Source organism: Apus apus, chromosome 7, assembly GCF_020740795.1.
Source record: "Apus apus isolate bApuApu2 chromosome 7, bApuApu2.pri.cur, whole genome shotgun sequence".
Lineage (NCBI taxonomy): Eukaryota > Metazoa > Chordata > Aves > Apodiformes > Apodidae > Apus > Apus apus.
This window is the reverse complement of record NC_067288.1, coordinates 12,159,065-12,179,649: the sequence shown is the minus strand read 5'-3', so window position 1 is coordinate 12,179,649 and position 20,585 is coordinate 12,159,065. Positions and strand designations below refer to the sequence as shown.

Here is a 20,585-nt window from a genome sequence, read left to right as displayed (position 1 = left end):
TAATAACCAGTGTCCTCTTCTAATAGTTGCATAAATATCCTTTCTGAAGTCTATTTTTTTAAAGAATAGAAATTCAGAAATTTACTCACTTCAGTGTATTTTTGCAAGAAAATAGCTAGTGTGTGTTTTCATTTCAGGGAGCCCCAGGTTCTTCACACAGCACATATTCTGGTAACCAGGTAAACATTCAGATAAAATGCCCCATTCAGAAGCTCCATATAAGCTTCCCCTCAAGCAGCAGCCAAATATAAACCAGTAACCCATTCTGTCTTCTGCACAGGGAGGGCCCTTCTTCTATCCTGGAGGAGCCTATGGACAGGTAGTTGTTCTTCCTCCCTTACCAGGATAACACAAACTCCCATCATCCTGGTCCCTTCACTCTTAATATTGTGGGTGTCATGACATACAATAATTACAGACCTGACAGTTGTCTCTTGGAGTAAAAACTTTAAATTAACCCTGATGGAACCTAGTGGAGTGACGTTTGACAGGGAGTACAGAATAGTACCTGCGGCTTCCTTGTGGAATTCAAAATTCAGCAGGCTAAGGCAATTACTGCCAGAAGGCTTCTTCCACTCCAACAGTATTGGTCTTAGTTTTTATTTAGGAACACAAAAATTAACTCAAAATTGGGAGAAAGGGCATAAAGTGAGAATCAAATACATTGCTGTTTAAATACCCATCTTGTCAGCAAGAAAACAGCTGGTTGTGTTTTTCTTTCAGGATGGCCCAGGTTCTTCCCACAGCTCTTATTCTGGTAACCAGGTAAATATTCTGGTCACTGTGCTTGTACAGGAGCAGTCTGAAAGTCTTCCTTGGGAGAACATTTCAACTACAAACCAATAAATGTTGTTTTCTGTACAGGGAGGACCTTCCATGTATCCCGTTGGATCTTACGGACAGGTAAGTGTTCCTCCTTGTCTCTGAAGATAACAGGCATCTGTTATCTTCATTCCTATATTCCACATGTAGTGGCTGTTGTGAAATACAACATCCAAGAATTGAATCAATCATTTTTAACTTGCAACATGAAGTTTATCAGAGGAAAAGACTGAATTGTGTTTATAACTTCCATGGAATGATCTTTCATTCAGCTAAGAAAATTACTGATTATAAGTTCCTTGTTCTTTAACAGTATTGGCCTAAAGTGAAAGCAAAGTACGTTGCTATTTACACCATTCTGTTTGCAAGAAAATAGCTAGTGTGTGTTTTCATTTCAGGGAGCCCCAGGTTCTTCACACAGCACATATTCTGGTAACCAGGTAAACGTTCAGATAAAATGCCCCATTCAGAAGCTCCATATAAGCTTCCCCTCAAGCAGCAGCCAAATATAAACCAGTAACCCATTCTGTCTTCTGCACAGGGAGGGCCCTTCTTCTATCCCGGAGGAGCCTATGGACAGGTAGTTGTTCTTCCTCCCTTACCAGGATAACACAGACTCCCATCATCCTGGTCCCTTCACTCTTAATATTGTGGGTGTCATGACATACAATAATTACAGACCTGACAGTTGTCTCTTGGAGTAAAAACTTTAAATTAACCCTGATGGAACCTAGTGGAGTGACGTTTGACAGGGAGTACAGAATAGTACCTGCGGCTTCCTTGTGGAATTCAAAATTCAGCAGGCTAAGGCAATTACTGCCAGAAGGCTTCTTCCACTCCAACAGTATTGGTCTTAGTTTTTATTTAGGAACACAAAAATTAACTCAAAATTGGGAGAAAGGGCATAAAGTGAGAATCAAATACATTGCTGTTTAAATACCCATCTTGTCAGCAAGAAAACAGCTGGCTGTGTTTTTCTTTCAGGATGGCCCAGGTTCTTCCCACAGCTCTTATTCTGGTAACCAGGTAAATATTCTGGTCACTGTGCTTGTACAGGAGCAGTTTGAAAGTCTTCCTTGGGAGAACATTTCAACTACAAACCAATAAATGTTGTTTTCTGTACAGGGAGGACCTTCCATGTATCCCGTTGGATCTTACGGACAGGTAAGTGTTATTCCTCATCTGTGAAGATTATGGATTTCTCTTATCTTTGCTTCACTGCCCTTGAAAGAAGGGAAACTCTTTCCAGGGGGAACCAAAATAATAAACTTTTTTTTTTTTTCTGTTCAGGGAGGGTCTTCTGTCTATGATAGCAGCAGTGAATCCTATGGCCAGGTAAACACTCTTCTCTTTGTAAAGAGTAGTGAGGGCAAATACCCTGGTTCCTACATACAGCTATATTCTCTATTTTGTCTCTCATTACATTGTATGAAGGTATGTTTTTTTGTCTTTGCAGAATGAATTTGCATATACTTTTAACTAAGTTGCATGAAAGTTTGTAAGGGAGTAGAAAGTGGAGAGCCTCAGCTGTTAAAGCTTATTCTTCTCAACAATGCTAGCTTTGAATTATCTGCAAAATGAAGATCTCTTCAAAAGTGGAAATAGAATTTGAGTTAAAAATGTGTTAATGCTTTTCAGGGACGTAACTGTCAGTTGCTCAATAGCCATTCTGATAAATAAGTAAATATTCATAGTTTTTAAATCTCCCCAGAAAGGGATCCCTACAGTAAGCATCCAAAGAATTTTAAAAGTCTGTTTGCAATGTGGAAATAATTGGTATTTTCTGAACAGGGTGGATCTTCCGCGTATAGTGGTGCTGGATCTTATGGTCAGGTAAATACTATGTCTCTCACATCACAAGCTTACTATTGCTGTGTTGGTTCTTATGGGCACTGGTTTCTATATTTAAATTCTTTTTAAGCAATGACCATAGAAATGCCATTTAACCTTTAGTTTCTTTACTTTTATTTATCGCTTTACAACTCCAAGTGTTTCCATAATGGAAGTGATGCACTATATACACTCTGCTGCTTACTGTGCCTCTGTGACTATTCAATGCTTCAACTACTTCATTTTTTATGCATTAGCTCATTCCAAAGCAAAATATTTTGTGCATTTACTTTACAAACCTTACTTAATGCAGAAGCTGTTGAAAGACCAGTGGAATGCAAATATTATATATGAACTCTGTATTTGTTGATGTGAATCTCATTGTGGGATCATTCTATAGGGACCATCTTGTATTTTATTTAGCAATACATTTTAACCAACCAAAGTCATACAAAATTATTTCTTAAAAATAAAATACACATAATTCAGATTGCTTGTTCATAGAAAATTGTGTCGTGTTGTTAATTCTAGTGCAGGATCTGGAAAGAAAGCAAAGATAGTGGTCGTTTTGAATGTGAAGAATAGTTAATTTTGTTAATCAAATTTATCTAACATTTTTCCTTATAAAAATGCATGGTTACAAGGAGGGTTTGTTGGGTTGTTTTAACCTTTTCTGCTTAAGCAACAGGTGAAGTTATACACGTTTTCTTTTTGTGCACATTCCCTAGTTTAGGTAAAATTGGAGATTTTAAGTGGCTGGTTATTTTTATTCTTCTGTTTAATATTCTCCACAATTAAGATCATTTAAGAGTCTTTTTAATATGAGAAAAAAAATGTTTTTCCATTGTTTTACAGGATTCACCTTCTATAGGAGGAAGTGAAAATGATGCCATTGTAAGCATTTCTTCTCAAGTATATTAATTTCAGAATTTAATACCTTTGTAAAGTATCTAGGTACTTACATGAACCTTTATCTTATCTCATTATCTTATCTTCAAGGGCTCATTCACAGTACATTCTAATCATCCTTGTTATTTAGTAATTTTCTGCAGTAACTTTTTTGAAATTACATTCTTCCTATGGATAAAGGAAAATGTAGATTGTCACATTGTTGTGCTATGGTATGAAAAGGACTTGGCAAATTTAAATTGCAGTTACAACAGTTCTGGCATGTAACAATCATACCTTTTTTTAATCCTTTATTTCACAATTTCTATCAAAACTCAATATCAGTATATGCTCATCTTATACAAAACAACCAGATACTTCTTCCAGCTATTTATTTTGGCTACTTTTTCGCTGAGTTAAATACAGTAACACTGATCTAATACTACAACAACAATATTATCAATATATTAGGTCAGCCGTCCTTCTCTTAAGGGTTCTTTTTTGTGATTTATCTCCTGAAGAGTGTATACCATAAATGTTGATTATTCTGGACTCTAGTAACAATTGCCACAGAAGTCCCTGTGTTTTTCTGGGAAAACATCATATTTGACCTTTAATCTTTTTTTTTTTTTCCCAGTTCATTAGTGCACAGACTAGTTCCCTTTCTTTCCATCTTCGATTAACACTACCCTTCATTTGTGTTTTTCCAATGCCAGACATAAGATTCAAATTCCTTTGTCAAAATGTTACATAGGATGGTCTGTTTGCATGTAGTGTGGTAGCAACTCCTTGTTTTCTCTTTAAAAACAAGTCTCTTCTCCTCAGTAAAGTATATTTCCTATTAATTCTGGTGAAGCTTTACATAAAACTTCCCAAGTTTAATGTCTCATTTTCTTGGAGTCTTGAGTAATTGATTGTACTTTGATTTCTGATAACACAGTTTTCCAGTGTCCTGGTTAGTAGGAAACTATTCTCCACAAATTTTTATGGGTTCAGATGTGTACTTCAGAAAGCATAATGTAACTAGTTTCCACCAGTTTCTGTATGAAAATCTTCTTGTGGATATCCAGCAAGGCTAAAATAAATATTTGCCATGCAATAACTAGATTATAATCTTTTTTAGGAGTCCACTTCACCATCTGGCAGCCGGCAGAGTGAACGGGTAAGCACTCCTTCCTTGTATGTTGCCAGGGTGTCTGCCCCACAGCTTGGCAACTACTGGCCAACTAAATTGCACCTTGTGTGGAAGCTGATGTGGAAGCCCTCAAGCACAGATGGAATGAGGATATGGCTGAAGTGTTTGCTAAAGTACTGCCAGCAGTCCCAACTGTTGCTGAGGCCTGCTCTTGAGCCTGAAATGTACATGGCAAGCACCGTACCACAGTTTCTTTGTTCAGGTTCCTGTGCTTTTTTTACTCATTGCCTGACTGCAAAAGGCTTTGATTCCATGATTTGTCCAGCATTTATGACAAGTGAAACCTTTTGCCACGTTGTGCTGTATGACTGACTTGTGAGGGCTTCCATTTTCCTGTTATTTTTACATGGCGCTCATTTTATTTATTTTAATGACAACTAAATGGCACAGACTAAGAAATTATTTGGTTTAGAGATATAAGAACACTTTAATGATTGTATCCAAAAGAATATCTTTCACAAAAAGAGCAATTATCAACAGGCATAGGCACGTGTGCTGTTTTATGCAGAAATAATTTTTTGTTGTTGGTCTTGAGCAGTCCATGAGAGAAAATTGAGGCATGTGAAGAAGCAAGATGGAGTACTTAGATAATGTCTTGTTCTTTCTATACTACAAAAGATAGGGAGTTTTTGTTTTTTTCATGTAATTTCAATACATTTTTCCAGGATTTTTATTCCCCAGGAGGCAGCCAGTCAGGTGGACATGTAAGCATCTATTTTATTCATTATTTGCAGTTCCCTTCCAAAGTGGATGTTCTATTTTAAAATTATCATGATGAGTAAATTATGGCCAACTATTTATCTCCTAGAATTCCTCATACCTTGTGAAACCAAATGGCAACCTGTTTTTAAACAACAACAACAAAAATTTAAACATGTTTTAAAAAAATGTGTGTATGACTGTTTAACAACAAAGTCTTGTTTTCCAGAAGACATTTTAAACAAAAATATATTTGGGTCTATTTTTTGCAGGGATCATCTTCTCAAGGTGGTGGCTACTCCAGTGGACAGGTAAATACTAACTCTGTGCTTTTGATCGGGAGTATCTGGGATAGGAGAGTTTGAGTCCTCATATTACACTAATTTTTTATCTGTGAGCAAAATTCACTTGGTACTTCATATATCTCTACACAAAAGTCCAAGTATAAGGGAAGTGGTCAAATTTCAATTAATGTATTAAACTGATGTTCTCACATCAGGAGCCAATGAAAGTAATAAATACTTTGTATTAATTCATATTTTATGGGTTTTGTGGTTGTTCAGGGCTCATCCTCATCAGGAAGCAGCCAGTATGGTGGGCAGGTGGGGAATTTTTCTGCAGTGTTATTTGTTTAGTTTGTTGGGTTTTTTTTTCCAATGTATATGTTTAAAAAAATATTACCAGATTGGTAATAGGCAAATTTCCAGAGGTACTATGAGGTTTTTTTAATTCTCATTAATCTTTCCCTAGGTAAAAATAGCTTCTTAACCAGACAGATCTTTTCACACATAGTTTAGAATGTAAAAGACAATATAGACAATGTAATAAATATACATGTCAAATGTGAAGAAAAGCTTTTAAATGAAAATACAACATTTACAGGGTTTAACTTCTTCAGGAGGCAGGCAGTCTGGTGGACAGGTATGCTTTCTTTCTCCACACCCTTCATTTGTGCTGCTGTCAGGCACCCACCATTTACTTTGTGCGTCTTTCCTCTCCACAAGAACTGTTTTCCTGCACCACTGTCCTTTTTGCTCAAAGCCTCAACAACACATTTTCTTTTTCCCTGTCATCCTGACATCTCACAGGTGAGAGTAGCCAGCAGTAACTGTCTGAATGGCAGTGGTACTTGAGCTTCTGTACCTGCTTCACTGCTAAACCTGTTTCTTCTTACACATTTTGTGCAGATGTAATGTGGGAAGTGAGACTTTCACAATGGTGAACCCCTGGCCACATCTCAGTTAGTTTTATCAGGGTAGAAATCACCTAGCAGGCCTCCACTGGAAGCAATATTTAGTGTTTGCTGTAACATCTGTCCCATGAAAGAACAGTGCATGCATTCCAGGCACTCTGGCCTCTCTAGGGGAAAAATAAATAAATTTTGTTTCTGTAATACTACTTAGAATTCTTTATTCACCCTTTTGGTGAGTAAGGTCTTTAGGGTAAATACGGTCGATAAAAAAACTGAAGATAGCAAAATTAAGAAGTTTTTTGCTCCACTAGAGCAATTAGTGCAGGAATAGTTACGTTAGAATGAAGCGGGGTTGGGGGGGGGGGGTGGAAATAGACTAATTTCTAGAAGCTGGGCACTTGGGCAGTTACAAATATAACTTTTAAGGCTTGCATACCTGGTATGGTAGAAGTAGTAATATGAGTTGTAATGGGAGTCCCTTTCAGTCCTGTGCTCTTTATATCTTAAACATTTAACATTTTCTGCATTCTTTACAGGGTGGATGTGATTGTTCTGGAGGAAGTTCTGTAAGTGCTATTTGTTCATTATACATTTTCATTTTTTAAATTATTTAACTGGAAAATTATCTGTAGTCCTATTTACTTCTAACTTACTTATTTGAACATACTCTTAATTTTATATTCATTGTTCCTTTGGTGATGTACATATTACTGACATGGTAGGAGTTATTTTTCATTATGCCAAGATGAAGAATCATTTAGGTTGGAAAAAACCTTTAGGATCATCAGGTCACATCATAAACCTGCCAAGTCCACTATTAAACCATGTCCCTAAACACTGCATCTACACATCTTTTAAATATTTCCGGGCATGGTGACTGCACCACTTCCCTGGGCAGCCTGTTGCAATGCTTGATAACCTTTTTAGTGAAAAAACTTACTCATATTCAACCAAAACCTCCCCTGGAGCAACTTGAAGCTCTTTCCTCACATCCTATCATTTGTTACTTGCCAAAAGTCATCAACACACATGTCACTACAAATTCCTTTCAGGTAGTTGTAGAGAGCAGCAAGGGCTCCCCTCAGCCTTCTTTTCTCCAGACTAAACAACCTGATTTTTTAATTTATGATCAAAGACAAAGGCTAATTTTTATCCCTTTCCCCCCCACCCCCAAACAGGGTGGATCCCCTACCTCAGTCAGAAGTGATTCCTCTGCAAATGTAAGCAGTGTTCATCAGCTTTTAAGGGTGCCCTGTGTTTGTTTTGTCAATGCAATGGCTTGAAAGTTTAAAAAGCGTTAGTACTTAATAAAAGTCATACACTTGTGAGAATAACTTACCTTAGTTACAACTAAAAATACACACAGGACACTCATGCAGCAGTCACAGTTTCTCTTTCCATTTGAGACAGTATTCATTCAAAGAGAAGTCTTTGAATGAAAAATGTTTGTCACAAACACAGGTATGTAACAATATAAATATGCAGAAGTCAGTTCCATTGGCTTCCTTGAAATTATGTCAAAGTATCCTCTAAGGACATGTTTTTGTATTCCTCTTAGATCACTGACTGAAAGAAAAGTTAATATTCATACATCAGTAATTTAATGATGCTGGCCCTCTCATAAAGATAAGAATTCTTGCAGGAAAGACCTGTTTACAGCATCCCCAACACTAGTTCTGTTCATCATGTAGTAGAAGGTCATGCACTGCATGTCATTGGAGTTCTGTATGTGCTGCACTAAACTAAAAAAAAAAACACAACACATTTTGGTCTTTTTGTACCTACCACAGAAGTCTGTGGCACTGTCACCAGAATATTGCATGATAAGTAGGACTGGTCTTGTGCAGTTAGGAAAATATTCTTACCTATCTGTGTCCTACAACTTTCTATTAATGCTGGGATTTTTCCTTTCAAACTTCCAATTGAGGCTTTTGGTTTTTACTGACTTGGCTGCCTGTGGACAGCAGTTTGGAATTGAGGATTGTGTATAAAGACTGAGGGAACACTGGTTGTCTTTACACCAATAGGTACTGCAAACTGCTAGGACTGTTTCACTCCACATTGTGAAAAAATGAGTGCTGATGAACTGATGGCCACACTATATACACATTTCAGGAAGGGTTTGCTCAGGTCTGGTCCCTTGAACCAAAAGTCCATTCAGGTAGAATGCATTAAGTGTGCTCTAGAGAGTATTCTACAATTTCAGCATCCAGTTCATTCACTCTGACTCTACTCCATGATGTAAAACGAACTACAGTGAGTGGGGGCTATCAGGAATTTTGTCTCAAAGGCACACACCTAATCTGTACTTGAATGTGTAGAAGCATCCAGTACCTCAGCAGGGCAAATGGCTTTTGCATACTGATTGTAGGTCCTTTTTTCTCTCCCAAATAAATGTTGCAATCTACCTCAAAACATTGTCTAATGTCTTCTTTACAGGGCGTTTTACACAGTTAAGATTCCTTATGAAGGACACTTTTCTGATAGATGCTTGAAGTATAAACAAAACAAACCAGCTTAATTTCTTTATGATCTTAGCAGCTCCTGTGGAAGCTCAGAGTACTCAAAAGGTCTGTAGTACTCTGCATGAATGAATGTTAAAAGCTTTTTGTGAGGATGTCATTCTGCAGTGTGCTGATTGTAAAATAAGCTGCATATCCTTCATTCAGATCCTTTGAAGTGAAATAACAGTGTTTCCTTTCTGAAAGGGCTGTGGAGGCAGCTGTTATGGTAGACAGATACACACTAAAGTCAGGAAGGCTAGGTTTTATGTTTTGAGTGGAATTTAAATCAAAGCAAAAAAAAGTTTAAAATAGAGATTTACATATTGCTGTCCTTCAAGAAGTTTTGCTTTAAAAGAGAACTGTTAGAGAAAAATAACTGGGTTTGTTTTGTTTGTTTTCCAGGGCTCATCTTCATCCGGAGGCAGCCAGTACGGTAGCCAGGTATGCACTCTTTCCAAAAGGAAAGTCAGCTTGCCATTTCAAAATGAGTGAAAAACTCACAAAGTGACACTAATTATTGAGTCTGATTATGTCCTAAAAATAATATATGCTGGCTTTTTTAGCAAATAACAACCTTGATTTTGTGAAACTTGCATAATGATGCTCACACAAACACTAGATATGGGGAGAGAATTACTCCAAATCTAGAATTTTTGATTCCTAGTGGACCTTTTTCCATTAAGAAGAAAAGCAAGTCCAATGTTCCCTCTTTAAAGAGATCTCTTTTCTCTTTTTGAGGTTTCAGGGAACTTGCTTGGTTTGATTTTCAGAGTCTTGTTAGGCAGCCAATATTTTACTGCTAGATTTGGCTCAGGATTCAGCTTTCCAAATAAAGAAATACCATTTTCCAGAAATGAGCAGGGGAACTTTTAAGAATACTGCTTTAACCTTGCCAGCAAGTCACACAAACAAAGCAGTAGGTTTCTTTGCCTTCTAACCTTGCTTAGGAACTCAAGTATTTCCCCAAGTTACCTTCTAACCTTTGAACTCTCATTATTAAAGCATACTGAAACTCCTGCTCTCCTGCCTTCACTCTTACCTTGTTCTCTTGCCCTTGCTGTCCTGGGAGAGTCATGTTGTGGTTTAAGGAAATCCTACAGCAGATGATTCACTTATTTTGTATTCTTTACAGGATTCATATTCTTCTGGAGCTAGCCAGTATGGTGGACATCTAAGCTTTTTTTTTTTTTCCTCCATATTTTATATGATATGTTTGTTTTGCCATTATTCGACTCTTATCAAAGTAAAGGATTATCCAGATAGATGTCTCAATATTTCAAGAAACTTTTTAGTAATCTCTTTTCTCTAGTAATGTGAATTAAAGGAAGACAAAAATATAGATTTTATTCTGGGAAGAAAACAGTCAAATAACACAATGCAGATGTCTTTGCCACTCATTTTGATTAATTATATATTCAGAAATAAATGATGGTCAATATTTTTCCAGGGGTCATCATCTTATGGAGGCAGCCGTTATGGTGGACAAGTAAGCATTAGTAGTTCCCACTTTTATAGTTTTAACCTCTGCAAACTTGTAGTTTATTAATTGTCTAGTCAGCTGTCTAGCTTTATTTATCTTAGTCTAAAGTCTTCTCAGTAAATCTTTTTCTGTAGCAATCATGGTGCTAATGTGATTAAACAAAACAAGTTCAGATTAAGACCATTATTTAAGACTAAGAACAAACAGAATGCTAAATATATGATTGACTCAATTGTGCAGGACTAAAGGTAATGTCTTTCTGAAATAAATTAGTACTTCTTGAAGATGAGTAAAATTTCTAAAAGCCTCATTAAATGATTCTATGATTCTAAGAAATGGGTGTAAAGAAGTTTCTGTTTCCTTTTTTTGTTGATATTCAGGTTTCACCTTCCTCAGGAGGCAGCCAGTATGGTGGACAGGTGAGAATTCTTCCTTTGTAGTGTTTAATACTTTATCAAAGAGAACTGGGCGTTCTCTGTGTAAAAGAACATTTTAAGGAGATGATTTTTTGTTTTTTCATCCTTTACTTAAATTTGTTGCTAGGTATAGTTATAAAAGTATGTGATACAAAGCCACAGCAGTTTTTTTAGATGTAATTTGTGATGCTTCATGTTAAATGCAGATTAGTCTCACTCCTTTTTGTATGGTCTGGTTCAGTTCACTCAGTTTTGCTCTCAAAGAAAAGAGGTACCTCTGATATATGGAGCATGGTTTAAAGGAGTAGTATGATGTGGATAATAATTTCATTATTTTTGTTCAGGGTCAGCCTTCTTCAGGAGGCATACAGTATGGAGGACAGGTGAGCATCTCTTCCTGTGTAGTCCTTATTTTAATACCCAGCTACTACATCAAAACTTGGTGGTTTTCTGTTGACTGAAAAAATAATACTCCAAGTTAACTCTGTTAATCTGGTAATAGATGATCAGGTACCTAAAGATACATGACCTGAAACAAGACAAAAACTATGAAGGGCCAGTACTTTCACTGTATCACAGTAAGTTCAGTTCTGGCCTTGTTCAGCCCTCCAACCTGCCCTTCTCATTCTGGACTCTTTTCCCTCTGCTGCTGTCATGGTTTCTTAGCTTAAACAGTAAGGTTTGGCTGGAAGCAGGATTCCATTATTCCTCCACTTCAATCTATGTTACACCTTGCTTCCTGCAGCAAAGTGCAGAATATATATTGGAGGAGCAATATATCTCAGGAGGGGAACAGGTCAGGAGTTGTTAATAAGATAAGGTGTTTAATGCCCTTGTGAAATGAAAAATTATGGATAAGGTTCCTAGTGGCATAGCCTTTAATATGGGGTGAAATCCCCAAGACCTCATTCTTGGCCTCTGAGAAAAATAAAAATAAAAATAAAAAAAAATTGTCAGATTTATTGGAGAGGGAATTAGCAAAGAAAGAGATTTTCAGTCTCTGAAACTAGCTATATACAGTCTCCTGAAACTAGCGATATAATCCTAATAGCTCATCATCAGTATTACAAAAGATTCCTGTTACAGACTATCCCTAACTTGCCTAGAACACATAAAGGAATGTTGAGTGTTTATCTTTCTGTAGTCTTTCATCGCACAACAGAGCAAAAAAATAGTCTTTCTTGCAAAAACCCTTAAACATGCATTTTGATAGATAAATAATTAGCACCTCTGCTTCAGGGTCCATCTTTCTCAGGCGGCAGCCATTATGGAGGACAGGTGAGAATTGTTTTTCTATTTATGGGTTAGTTTTTCCATTGTTCACTTTTTTCTTATTCTGTTTTGTGAAAAACACAGTATTTTATAAAGGGGCGACTTACAGCAAAACAGCATTTAGGCAGAACAGATGAATATAAGACTTTCTGCTGTGTCAGCCCTCTCAAGAAAACATAGGAGGCTGCCCTGAGCATACAACCCAGTGCAGCAGCACTGCTCACACCTGCCCTTTAAACATCATTGTTCTGCTTACACAGTAGCTGTTGTAAAGGCCAGTGTGATTATAAAAGAAGTATTTGCGTTCCTGTGATACTTAAATCCACAGAAGATAATTAAAAGTGTGTTTTTTCTGGGACAGGTCATAAGTTAAAGAATGTGCAACAAATAAAAAATGCTTTCTCATTTCTTTAGGGTATAGGAAGTAGCCAGTATAGCGGACAGGTAAAGCTTCTACTTTCACAGTATTTGAAGTTTTGGTACACAGTGCATTAGGAACACTGACCTGTATTTTTTACCAAAAAAGGAACATTCTAAGAAAGAATAGCTTTAAGCAAATCTGAGGGAGGATGGCTGAGTATGGGTCTATCTGGTATGTCAGATCATGACATGAGCTAATGATGTGTGACTACATGAAAATGCTTTCTTAAACAGATCATAATTCTAAGAAGCTCATTTTTAAAGAGAAGCAATTTAAAAGACTAAGGATCGCAGAGAACTAGTGATGATGTTACTCAGTAATGTAATTACTCATTTTTTCCAGGGCTATTCTTCAGGAGGCAGGCAGTCTGGTGGACAGGTATGCTTTCTTTCTCCACACCCTTCAGTTGTGCTGCTGTCAGGCACCCATCATTTACTTTGTGCGTCTTTCCTCTCCACAAGAACTGTTTTCCTGCACCACTGTCCTTTTTGCTCAAAGCCTCAACAACACATTTTCTTTTTCCCTGTCATTCTGACATCTCACAGGTGAGAGTAGCCAGCAGTAACTGTCTGAATGGCAGTGGTACTTGAGCTTCTGTACCTGCTTCGCTGCTAAACATGTTTCTTCTTACACATTTCGTGCAGATGTAATGTGGGAAGTTGAGACTTTCACAATGGTGAACCCCTGGCCACATCTCAGTTAGTTTTATCAGGGTAGAAATCACCTAGCAGGCCTCCACTGGAAGCAATATTTAGTGTTTGCTGTAACATCTGTCCCATGAAAGAACAGTGCATGCATTCCAGGCACTCTGGCCTCTCTAGGGGAAAAACAAAACAAACAAAAAACCACCAAAATTTTGTGTAGGACTACTTAGAATTCTTTACTCATCCTTCTGGTGAGTAAGCTTTTCAGTGTAAGTTTTAAACGAGAAATTACAAGACTGTGTTTAAAACATTGATCAGTAAGTGCACAGCTAGGCTGAAAGGACAGGAGAGAGAGAAACTACTTTTCAGATTCAACTTGGTGAGTCTATGAGAAGGATTTTATAGTCCCTTTCCCTTCAGTAGCAGAATGTGAATTTGACTTAGTAATCCGAAATTACTTAGTAACTCAAATTAGTAATTAGAATTAGGCCTCTTCTAGTTATAGACACAGGAAAACAAGTTTGGTTGTGTTTTATACAGGGTGGATGTGTGTGCCCTGGTGGAAGTTCAGTAAGTAACCATTGTCTCTGTATATTTTTCGTAGTATATACACATACTGGAAAATTCCTAAGCAACTATCTTTCTTGAAATTATTCTGACTGTGAATTTGAAAGTATGATGAAAGCTTTTTTTCACCTTGTGCTAAAATGAGATATTTTGAACCTACTGAGGACAAAAATATTGATTTGCAAATGTAGTATTGTCTTCAAAACTAGCTACATTTCTATTTTCAAATACAAGGGAGGTAAATTGTAATTTCCTTACCCTGAATTTAATAAGTAGTAATGTTCTCCAGTGTGTGTATTAAAGGAAGACTAGTGCTAATTCTGTGAAGTATCCAGACATGACAAACTGCTTCAAAACATTTAATTTATTTTGGTTTGTAAGAGAGGCATGGGACTTTTCTAAGAATCTGTTTCCCAAATACATTATACCTACTGGGTTTTGAACATGTGTGTGTAGTAATGTTCGTCTTATGATGGTTACTGCCAGTATGATTGAACTAGTGAAACTTAAATCTAAAATCTTGGTCCAAAATGCTTCCAAGTAGGAGCAGAGCAGCACATTAAAAAAGTTAAAGCGATTTCCATTTTTCTTTCTAATTAGTATATTCCCTCTACTTTTGTAAATACTTCTAAAAACAAAACACAAAACCCTATTGTTTTGCTGAAATTAAACTTACTTACTTTGAGAGTGGGTTCAGTTTTGTTTCAGTAGTCAAAATTGCTTAGATGAATATTTATCTTTCTGAGTTTATAAAATCAAGCAAAACCCACTTACCATAAGTATACTTCTCATGATATACAGGCCACTTCTGAGAATCAGAATGGTGAAAACAATCTATAAGTTATCAGTTTACTTCTGTTTCAAGCAAATAATCTGAAGGAATAAGGATTAAGTGAAACTAAATCCTTTACTTGTTTAATCAACCAAATAGAAAAGTGTACTAGTAATAGTGTAAAAGGCTTGATCATTGCAGCAGGTCAGTATGTTCTCATGTTTTCTTCTACGTGACATGGAATTTGTTGACTACAGGGCTCTTTTGGAGGAAACCGCTACCATGGTGGACAGGTTGGCAATTTGTCTTGAACGTTTTACACACATTAGTTCCTCAGAAATAAACATAGGTCAATTGCCAAATTTGCCCAGAAGCCATTAAATATTGAGTTCAGTTTTAGTCAAAGACAATCCCAGCAACTACGTGTGGCTTTTATTGAATCACTCTTGACATTTCAGAGTATCTTCCTATATACTAGAACAAAGATTTTGCTTTTTACTTACCTCAAAAAAATACTGAAGAATGATTCACGAGGTTCAACTCATTGCATAAAACACTAGTAATATGTGCAGATAAGCAGCCATTTGCCCCTGCATTAATAACTCTGTAAAGTTTCTTCAGTGTCTTGAGTATTGTTTAGATTAGGTCCAGGGTTTTGATGCCAGGTAGTATTTTTTTTCCTTGAACAGAGCAATACCTAAAGACACTTCATATCTGTGTTTTGTGACTGTTTGCCAATTTTAATAACTGTCAAGGAACTTAGTGGAATTAAGTCAGAAGTCTTTCACTGCATCTTTTTAGCTTAATATACTTTCCAGATTCCTTAGTGCTTAAGCACTTACGTTTCCTGTGATTTTTTTTTTTTTAAATTATTTTTCTAAAATAGGGATCATTTCCATTAGGAAGCAGCCAGTACGGTGGGCAGGTGAGTCTATTCTCTTCCCATCCCATCACTCCTCAGTCTTCCCCTGTACCAGCTGGATCAGGTCAGTTACTTGATGCTGAAAGTTACCTTCATTTGGCCATATTACTGGGCTTAAATAGTTGAGGTAATAGCAGTTAAAGTCGTTTCAGCAAGCTGAATAAAAGAATTGGTTACAATGAATTAATGGCTGTGTAAAACTATAATCACAATACTGTATTTCATAACACTGCTTTCATGATTCAGAATGACAAATTGCTGTTGGAGATAGGTTAAATTAGACCCCAGTTACTTTCTGTTAAAACAACCTTTGAAAAAGTTTGTCCTAATACTGAACAAATTGTCTCAAGGTAGTTATGGAATATTTTTTCATTTAATTAATAGATGTTTTATTTCTTACAGGGCTCATATCCTTCTGGAGGCAGACAACAGGGTAAACCAGTAAGTAAAAAAAATAAAACTGTTTACCTTTCTTTTTTCTTATCAGCCTGTTAAAAAACTATATGCAGTTAGTTATGGACTAGCCATTTTTCTGAGAATTAATCAAATATGCAAAGAATGTCACATTATTTACTTATCTAGGATAATTTCAACAAATGTAAGCACAAAATTAATTTTCATACAGTTCTGTAGTTTTGAGCCACCATTTTACTCTGTAACTGAACTTCTAGTCAATCTCTGTATTAGTTCTGGTAATCACAGAATGAGATTACAGGATTTTCTTAAATTTATTGTTTACAAGAGACTTCTGAACAGTTTCTTCTTTTTACATTCATAATAATCATACACTTTGTCCTCAGGGCTCACATTTTCCTTTGTTTTCTATGCATTTGTCTTCAGTATTTCTGGCTTGCTTTCTTTTTCTTTTTTGTAGGAAATAGAAGTTGACATTTGACTCTATTTTCACCTTCTCCCATTTCAAGCCACTTTTTTTGCCCTGTAATTCAAACCTTGCTCTTGTCACTCAATGGCAGGAGATAGAAATAAGCACACACAACGTTTTAGCTTATCTCTTATAGAAAGTAACATGTATCCACCCATTATTACAAAAGTGGGCACAAGTGTTACATTTTCTTACACGTGAATCATGAAGGTGAGACAATTTGTGTACCACATTAGATGGTATTTCTCAGAGACAATGCTTCTAAGATGGCAATGTCATTCAAATAAGCACAGCAACTTTTCCAGAAAACTAAGACTCCTGTAGAACATAATCTGCTTTTATTTTCAGTTACCTTCCATATTAGAGCTTTCTTCAAGGGCTGTAAAGAACTAACAATTACCTTTTCTTTCCCTCCCCATATGTAGCTGTAGACTAATTCCAGGTGGATTAATGTTTAGATGGACTTAAGTACTTTTTTTTCCATATGTTAAAACAGATCATAACTACAAAACAGCTCTTCTTGAGAGTTTTGAACTAAATTCTCTGACTCACATAATTCAAAAAGAATATTTGTAGCAGAAAGATGTTAAATATGTGTAGTTCAGATGAGATTTTCCCTGGGATTTTTGGAGGAGTGGAGAAAAAATAGTGTTCACTCTCCTGTGGCACTTTAATCCATGTAGCAATAATATATTGAAGTACAATATAGGCTTAGAGTCGAAAACAGATGTCTTTTTCAGGGTTCATTTTCCCCAGGAGGCAGTAATCAAGGAAAGCCAGTCAGGATTTTCTTCTTTCAGTATTCCACAACCAAGGTAGAAATGTGGATATTGGTATTTAAAACATTTAACACGAATGAGGGTAAAATTTAAAATTATGTTACAATGCTAAATGTCTGAGGAAACTGACCAATAAAAATTGGAGTATTTATCTCAGACTTGAAACTTAGGATGAGGCAGCATTCATTCCTATTACAGCAAAGTTTTGATATCCTCTGTTCCTCACAAAGAAACATGCTTGGATCATTCTATTGAGAACTAGGTATTTAAATACCAGGATAATTGTTTTAAACTCTGTAGTTCAGTCAATGATGCATTGCTTTGAAAATCCTCCAAAATTGTTCATGGAATAAACAGGACATGGGTGTACTTACTTGAGACCATGCAATTAAAATAGGGAAAAAAGCGCAAGGAGAAAGGCATAATCAAAGTCAGTATTAATCCTGCTAGTATCTAATGCTGTGTATTCCTTGGGCACAATTTACTAGGAGTCTTGTACAACAAAAATAAATGGTTTCTAATTATTTTACAGGGCTTCTCGGGAAGCACTTATTCTGGGAAACCGGTAAGAATATTTTCATTACAGAATTTTCATTTTCTTAGTAGCTAAAACCTAGGTGGTTGACAGAGCAATTTCAGGATGATCTGGTCGGAGAAGAACATCCTTTATTCATTCCATTTTTATTAGAGTATATTTAAAGAAACCGCTGTGGAAAATACAGCCTCATTCTGGGAAAGCCATTTCGGTATCAGTTATATTTTAAATCTGAATGTACCTTCCTTCACATTCCAGTTAGTGGCCTTGTTACATATTTGCTGTCATCAATTTTTTATCATCCTCTTTCAAGTACAGGGATGGAAAACTCTGTATGGAATATGATAACAGAATGAGATAAAAATAATTTTGCCCTTTCATCATTTTTAGCTGAAATTTTCAGATGTATGATAGAGAGACTCTGTAACTAAAACTGTTCATCTGTGCAAAGCTACTTTCCTCTTGAACAACTTAAACCATGCTGTGGGCTAAGCTGTAAAAATTTTGTTGATTACAGGCAAAACTGTGTTCAAAACCACTGGGTGGGAACACTTACAGATTTGTGTTTTTTTTCAGAATTCACCTTCCTCAGGCGGCAGTCAAGTGGTAAGCACTTTTCCTTCTTGTATTTTCTACTGCTTTCTTCCTACATGTATTATTTATACTGTGAAGTATCTATCAGATGTCCTATGCCTGAAAAAATATTAGAGAACACATGTGCAGTGTAATAAGTGGATAGTATCAACAAAAATGAGGAAGAGTGGGACCATGTACTTACAATCCTGCCTATTACTTAGAAACTGAGCACCTGTTGATTTATGTGTACAATAGACGTGGCACATGATCTTTTAGGTGTCTACATAATAGAAGGGACTAATAAGAAAAAATCTCTCTGAAATTTAATGTGCTTTTATAAGAGTAATAAATAGACCTATTTTGTCTTGGGTTTATCAAATTGCCTTTTTTTTGTTTTGTTTTCATAGAGCTCTGCTGGGAAACATTCCATTCCCCAACTCCTCCTGGTTTTCAGTGTTTTGAGTGCCTTTGCTCTCTCTGCTGCTGCATCAAAATGGTCTATATGAACTTCTGAAGAGCTGTTTGGCATCCTAGACATAGATTATATTCCGTTATACTAGATTAACTACTTGATGTAAGAAAAAAAAAATACCCTTAAGTCAAATAGGCAAATCCTACTTGGCTGTTACGTTGCATGACTAGCTAGTATGCTGTGCCTCTCATTACTTTACCTTTGGTGTTAGTCACTAGTAGATACCATTAGTTTTGTCAGTATTTTAGGCATCATTTTAAGAGCATATTGTACGCTCCCTATAAGATTTGTTTTTATTACCAATGGGGAATGTGATGAACACCTACCTGAAATCTGATTGGTGCAGCAAACCAATACTTTAAAAATATCTGGTTATTAGCAAAAGGGGAGGAGGTCAAACAAGTTGTTGTATATGCAAACTGAGCACCATATCTGGTCATCATAGCATAAAAAATGCTAATGTAGACATCTGATAAGCAGGCCTCAATGGGACAGGAGAAAAGGTGCTGAAATATCAGAGTATTGGTTTTAGTCTCTTGTAATCAAACGCAAGTTCCATACAGAGATTGCAAAACAAAATACTCCATGGGACTGAAATGTTATTAAATTAATTAAAGTTTATGCATTAGAGAAGCCAAACAGCTCAGAGCAAAGAAATCCTGCATTCTGTTCAAACTGGTTGCAAATACCTAGAATTCTGTAGAGAAATATAGGAGGCAAGGCACTCCAGATTAGGCTGATAGTCTAAAAGCTGCTGAAAAACAATGTATTTCCCTTGGGAAGGAATGGAAATCTAATTAAATTCATAAAACTGATAGTATCTTGGCTCCTTTTCTCAACTATTTAGTCTAACCTGGGATACCTGATATTCCTGGAAATGTAATTTCAGTAACAGTGCTGACAGCTGCAAGCAGGTACAGTAAATGTGGTCACAGGAGTGACATTTTCGAGTTCAGTTCCACATCTTGCAGCGAAGTCCACTGGAGCTGCCAGAGCTGCCCTGTTTGTGCAGTGACCATCGTGGTGGCACCGTGTGAGTGGTGCCGTGTCCGTCGTCGTGCCGCTCCTACAGCTCACCTGGGGTCAACCGACTGTGTTCTCCTGAAGTACACGTTCTAATTAATGCCTACTGAACATGTGTCTAGTCTTAAAATTACATTTAGTTGTAGTATGCTTGTCTCCCAGGGTCTGCAATTGTAACTGATTAATGGAGATACATGTCAGCTTCTGCTACCAGCTTCAGCTGGGATTTCACCCGGTGCTGATGTGCTGGACACTCTGTCCTTTGCCAGCCACCAGTAAGTCAACCTCAGTAATTTAGGCTGTAACTGAAACACACGGGAGTTTTTGCCTAAATACGGTCCTTCAAAATCTGGTGGGCGCTTTGTTTCTTTCGAGTAGACACTAAGGTTCTCTTCGAGAGCTCCACATCTTCATTCAAACTAGCCTTGCACTCCTTCAATAAATTTACCATGGATTTCACACTAAATGCGTGTGTCACTCCCTGCAGAAACACCCCTGTTGAAAGACCAGGTTTTGGCGGAGCCCTCCCGCTCCTTCAGCCCGCGGCTCAGGAGCCTCCGGGGCGGGCGGGGCCGGGGCCGCCGTGCGGGCCACGCGCCGTGGGAGCGGGAACCGTCCCGGCCGCGGGGACCCGCCCCGCAGGCCCTTCCTCCTCTAGCGGCCCCGGCCTGTCCCCGCCAGAGCCCGCCCAGG

The 20,585-nt window shown here is 37.1% G+C and overlaps 1 protein-coding gene across 1 annotated transcript in view; it reads left to right on the top strand.

Moving 5' to 3' along the window:
• LOC127387341 (hornerin-like) overlaps nt 1–20,289 on the top strand; it is a 73,462-nt gene extending 53,173 nt beyond the window's left edge. Inside the window, exons 33-59 of the mRNA XM_051625554.1 lie at nt 724–765; nt 865–903; nt 1,221–1,262; nt 1,364–1,402; nt 1,807–1,848; nt 1,948–1,986; nt 2,113–2,157; nt 2,614–2,655; nt 3,508–3,546; nt 4,664–4,702; nt 5,401–5,439; nt 5,707–5,745; nt 6,317–6,355; nt 7,163–7,192; nt 9,533–9,571; nt 10,578–10,616; nt 10,991–11,029; nt 11,371–11,409; nt 12,266–12,304; nt 13,062–13,097; nt 13,904–13,933; nt 14,960–14,995; nt 15,589–15,627; nt 16,027–16,065; nt 17,819–17,851; nt 18,398–18,427; nt 18,805–20,289. Of these exons, the coding sequence (XP_051481514.1) occupies nt 724–765; nt 865–903; nt 1,221–1,262; nt 1,364–1,402; nt 1,807–1,848; nt 1,948–1,986; nt 2,113–2,157; nt 2,614–2,655; nt 3,508–3,546; nt 4,664–4,702; nt 5,401–5,439; nt 5,707–5,745; nt 6,317–6,355; nt 7,163–7,192; nt 9,533–9,571; nt 10,578–10,616; nt 10,991–11,029; nt 11,371–11,409; nt 12,266–12,304; nt 13,062–13,097; nt 13,904–13,933; nt 14,960–14,995; nt 15,589–15,627; nt 16,027–16,065; nt 17,819–17,851; nt 18,398–18,427; nt 18,805–18,903 (1,092 nt within the window). The 3' untranslated portion in view covers nt 18,904–20,289. The remainder of the gene's footprint in view (nt 1–723; nt 766–864; nt 904–1,220; nt 1,263–1,363; nt 1,403–1,806; nt 1,849–1,947; nt 1,987–2,112; nt 2,158–2,613; nt 2,656–3,507; nt 3,547–4,663; nt 4,703–5,400; nt 5,440–5,706; nt 5,746–6,316; nt 6,356–7,162; nt 7,193–9,532; nt 9,572–10,577; nt 10,617–10,990; nt 11,030–11,370; nt 11,410–12,265; nt 12,305–13,061; nt 13,098–13,903; nt 13,934–14,959; nt 14,996–15,588; nt 15,628–16,026; nt 16,066–17,818; nt 17,852–18,397; nt 18,428–18,804) is intronic.
• Nucleotides 20,290–20,585: the final 296 nt, after the last annotated feature.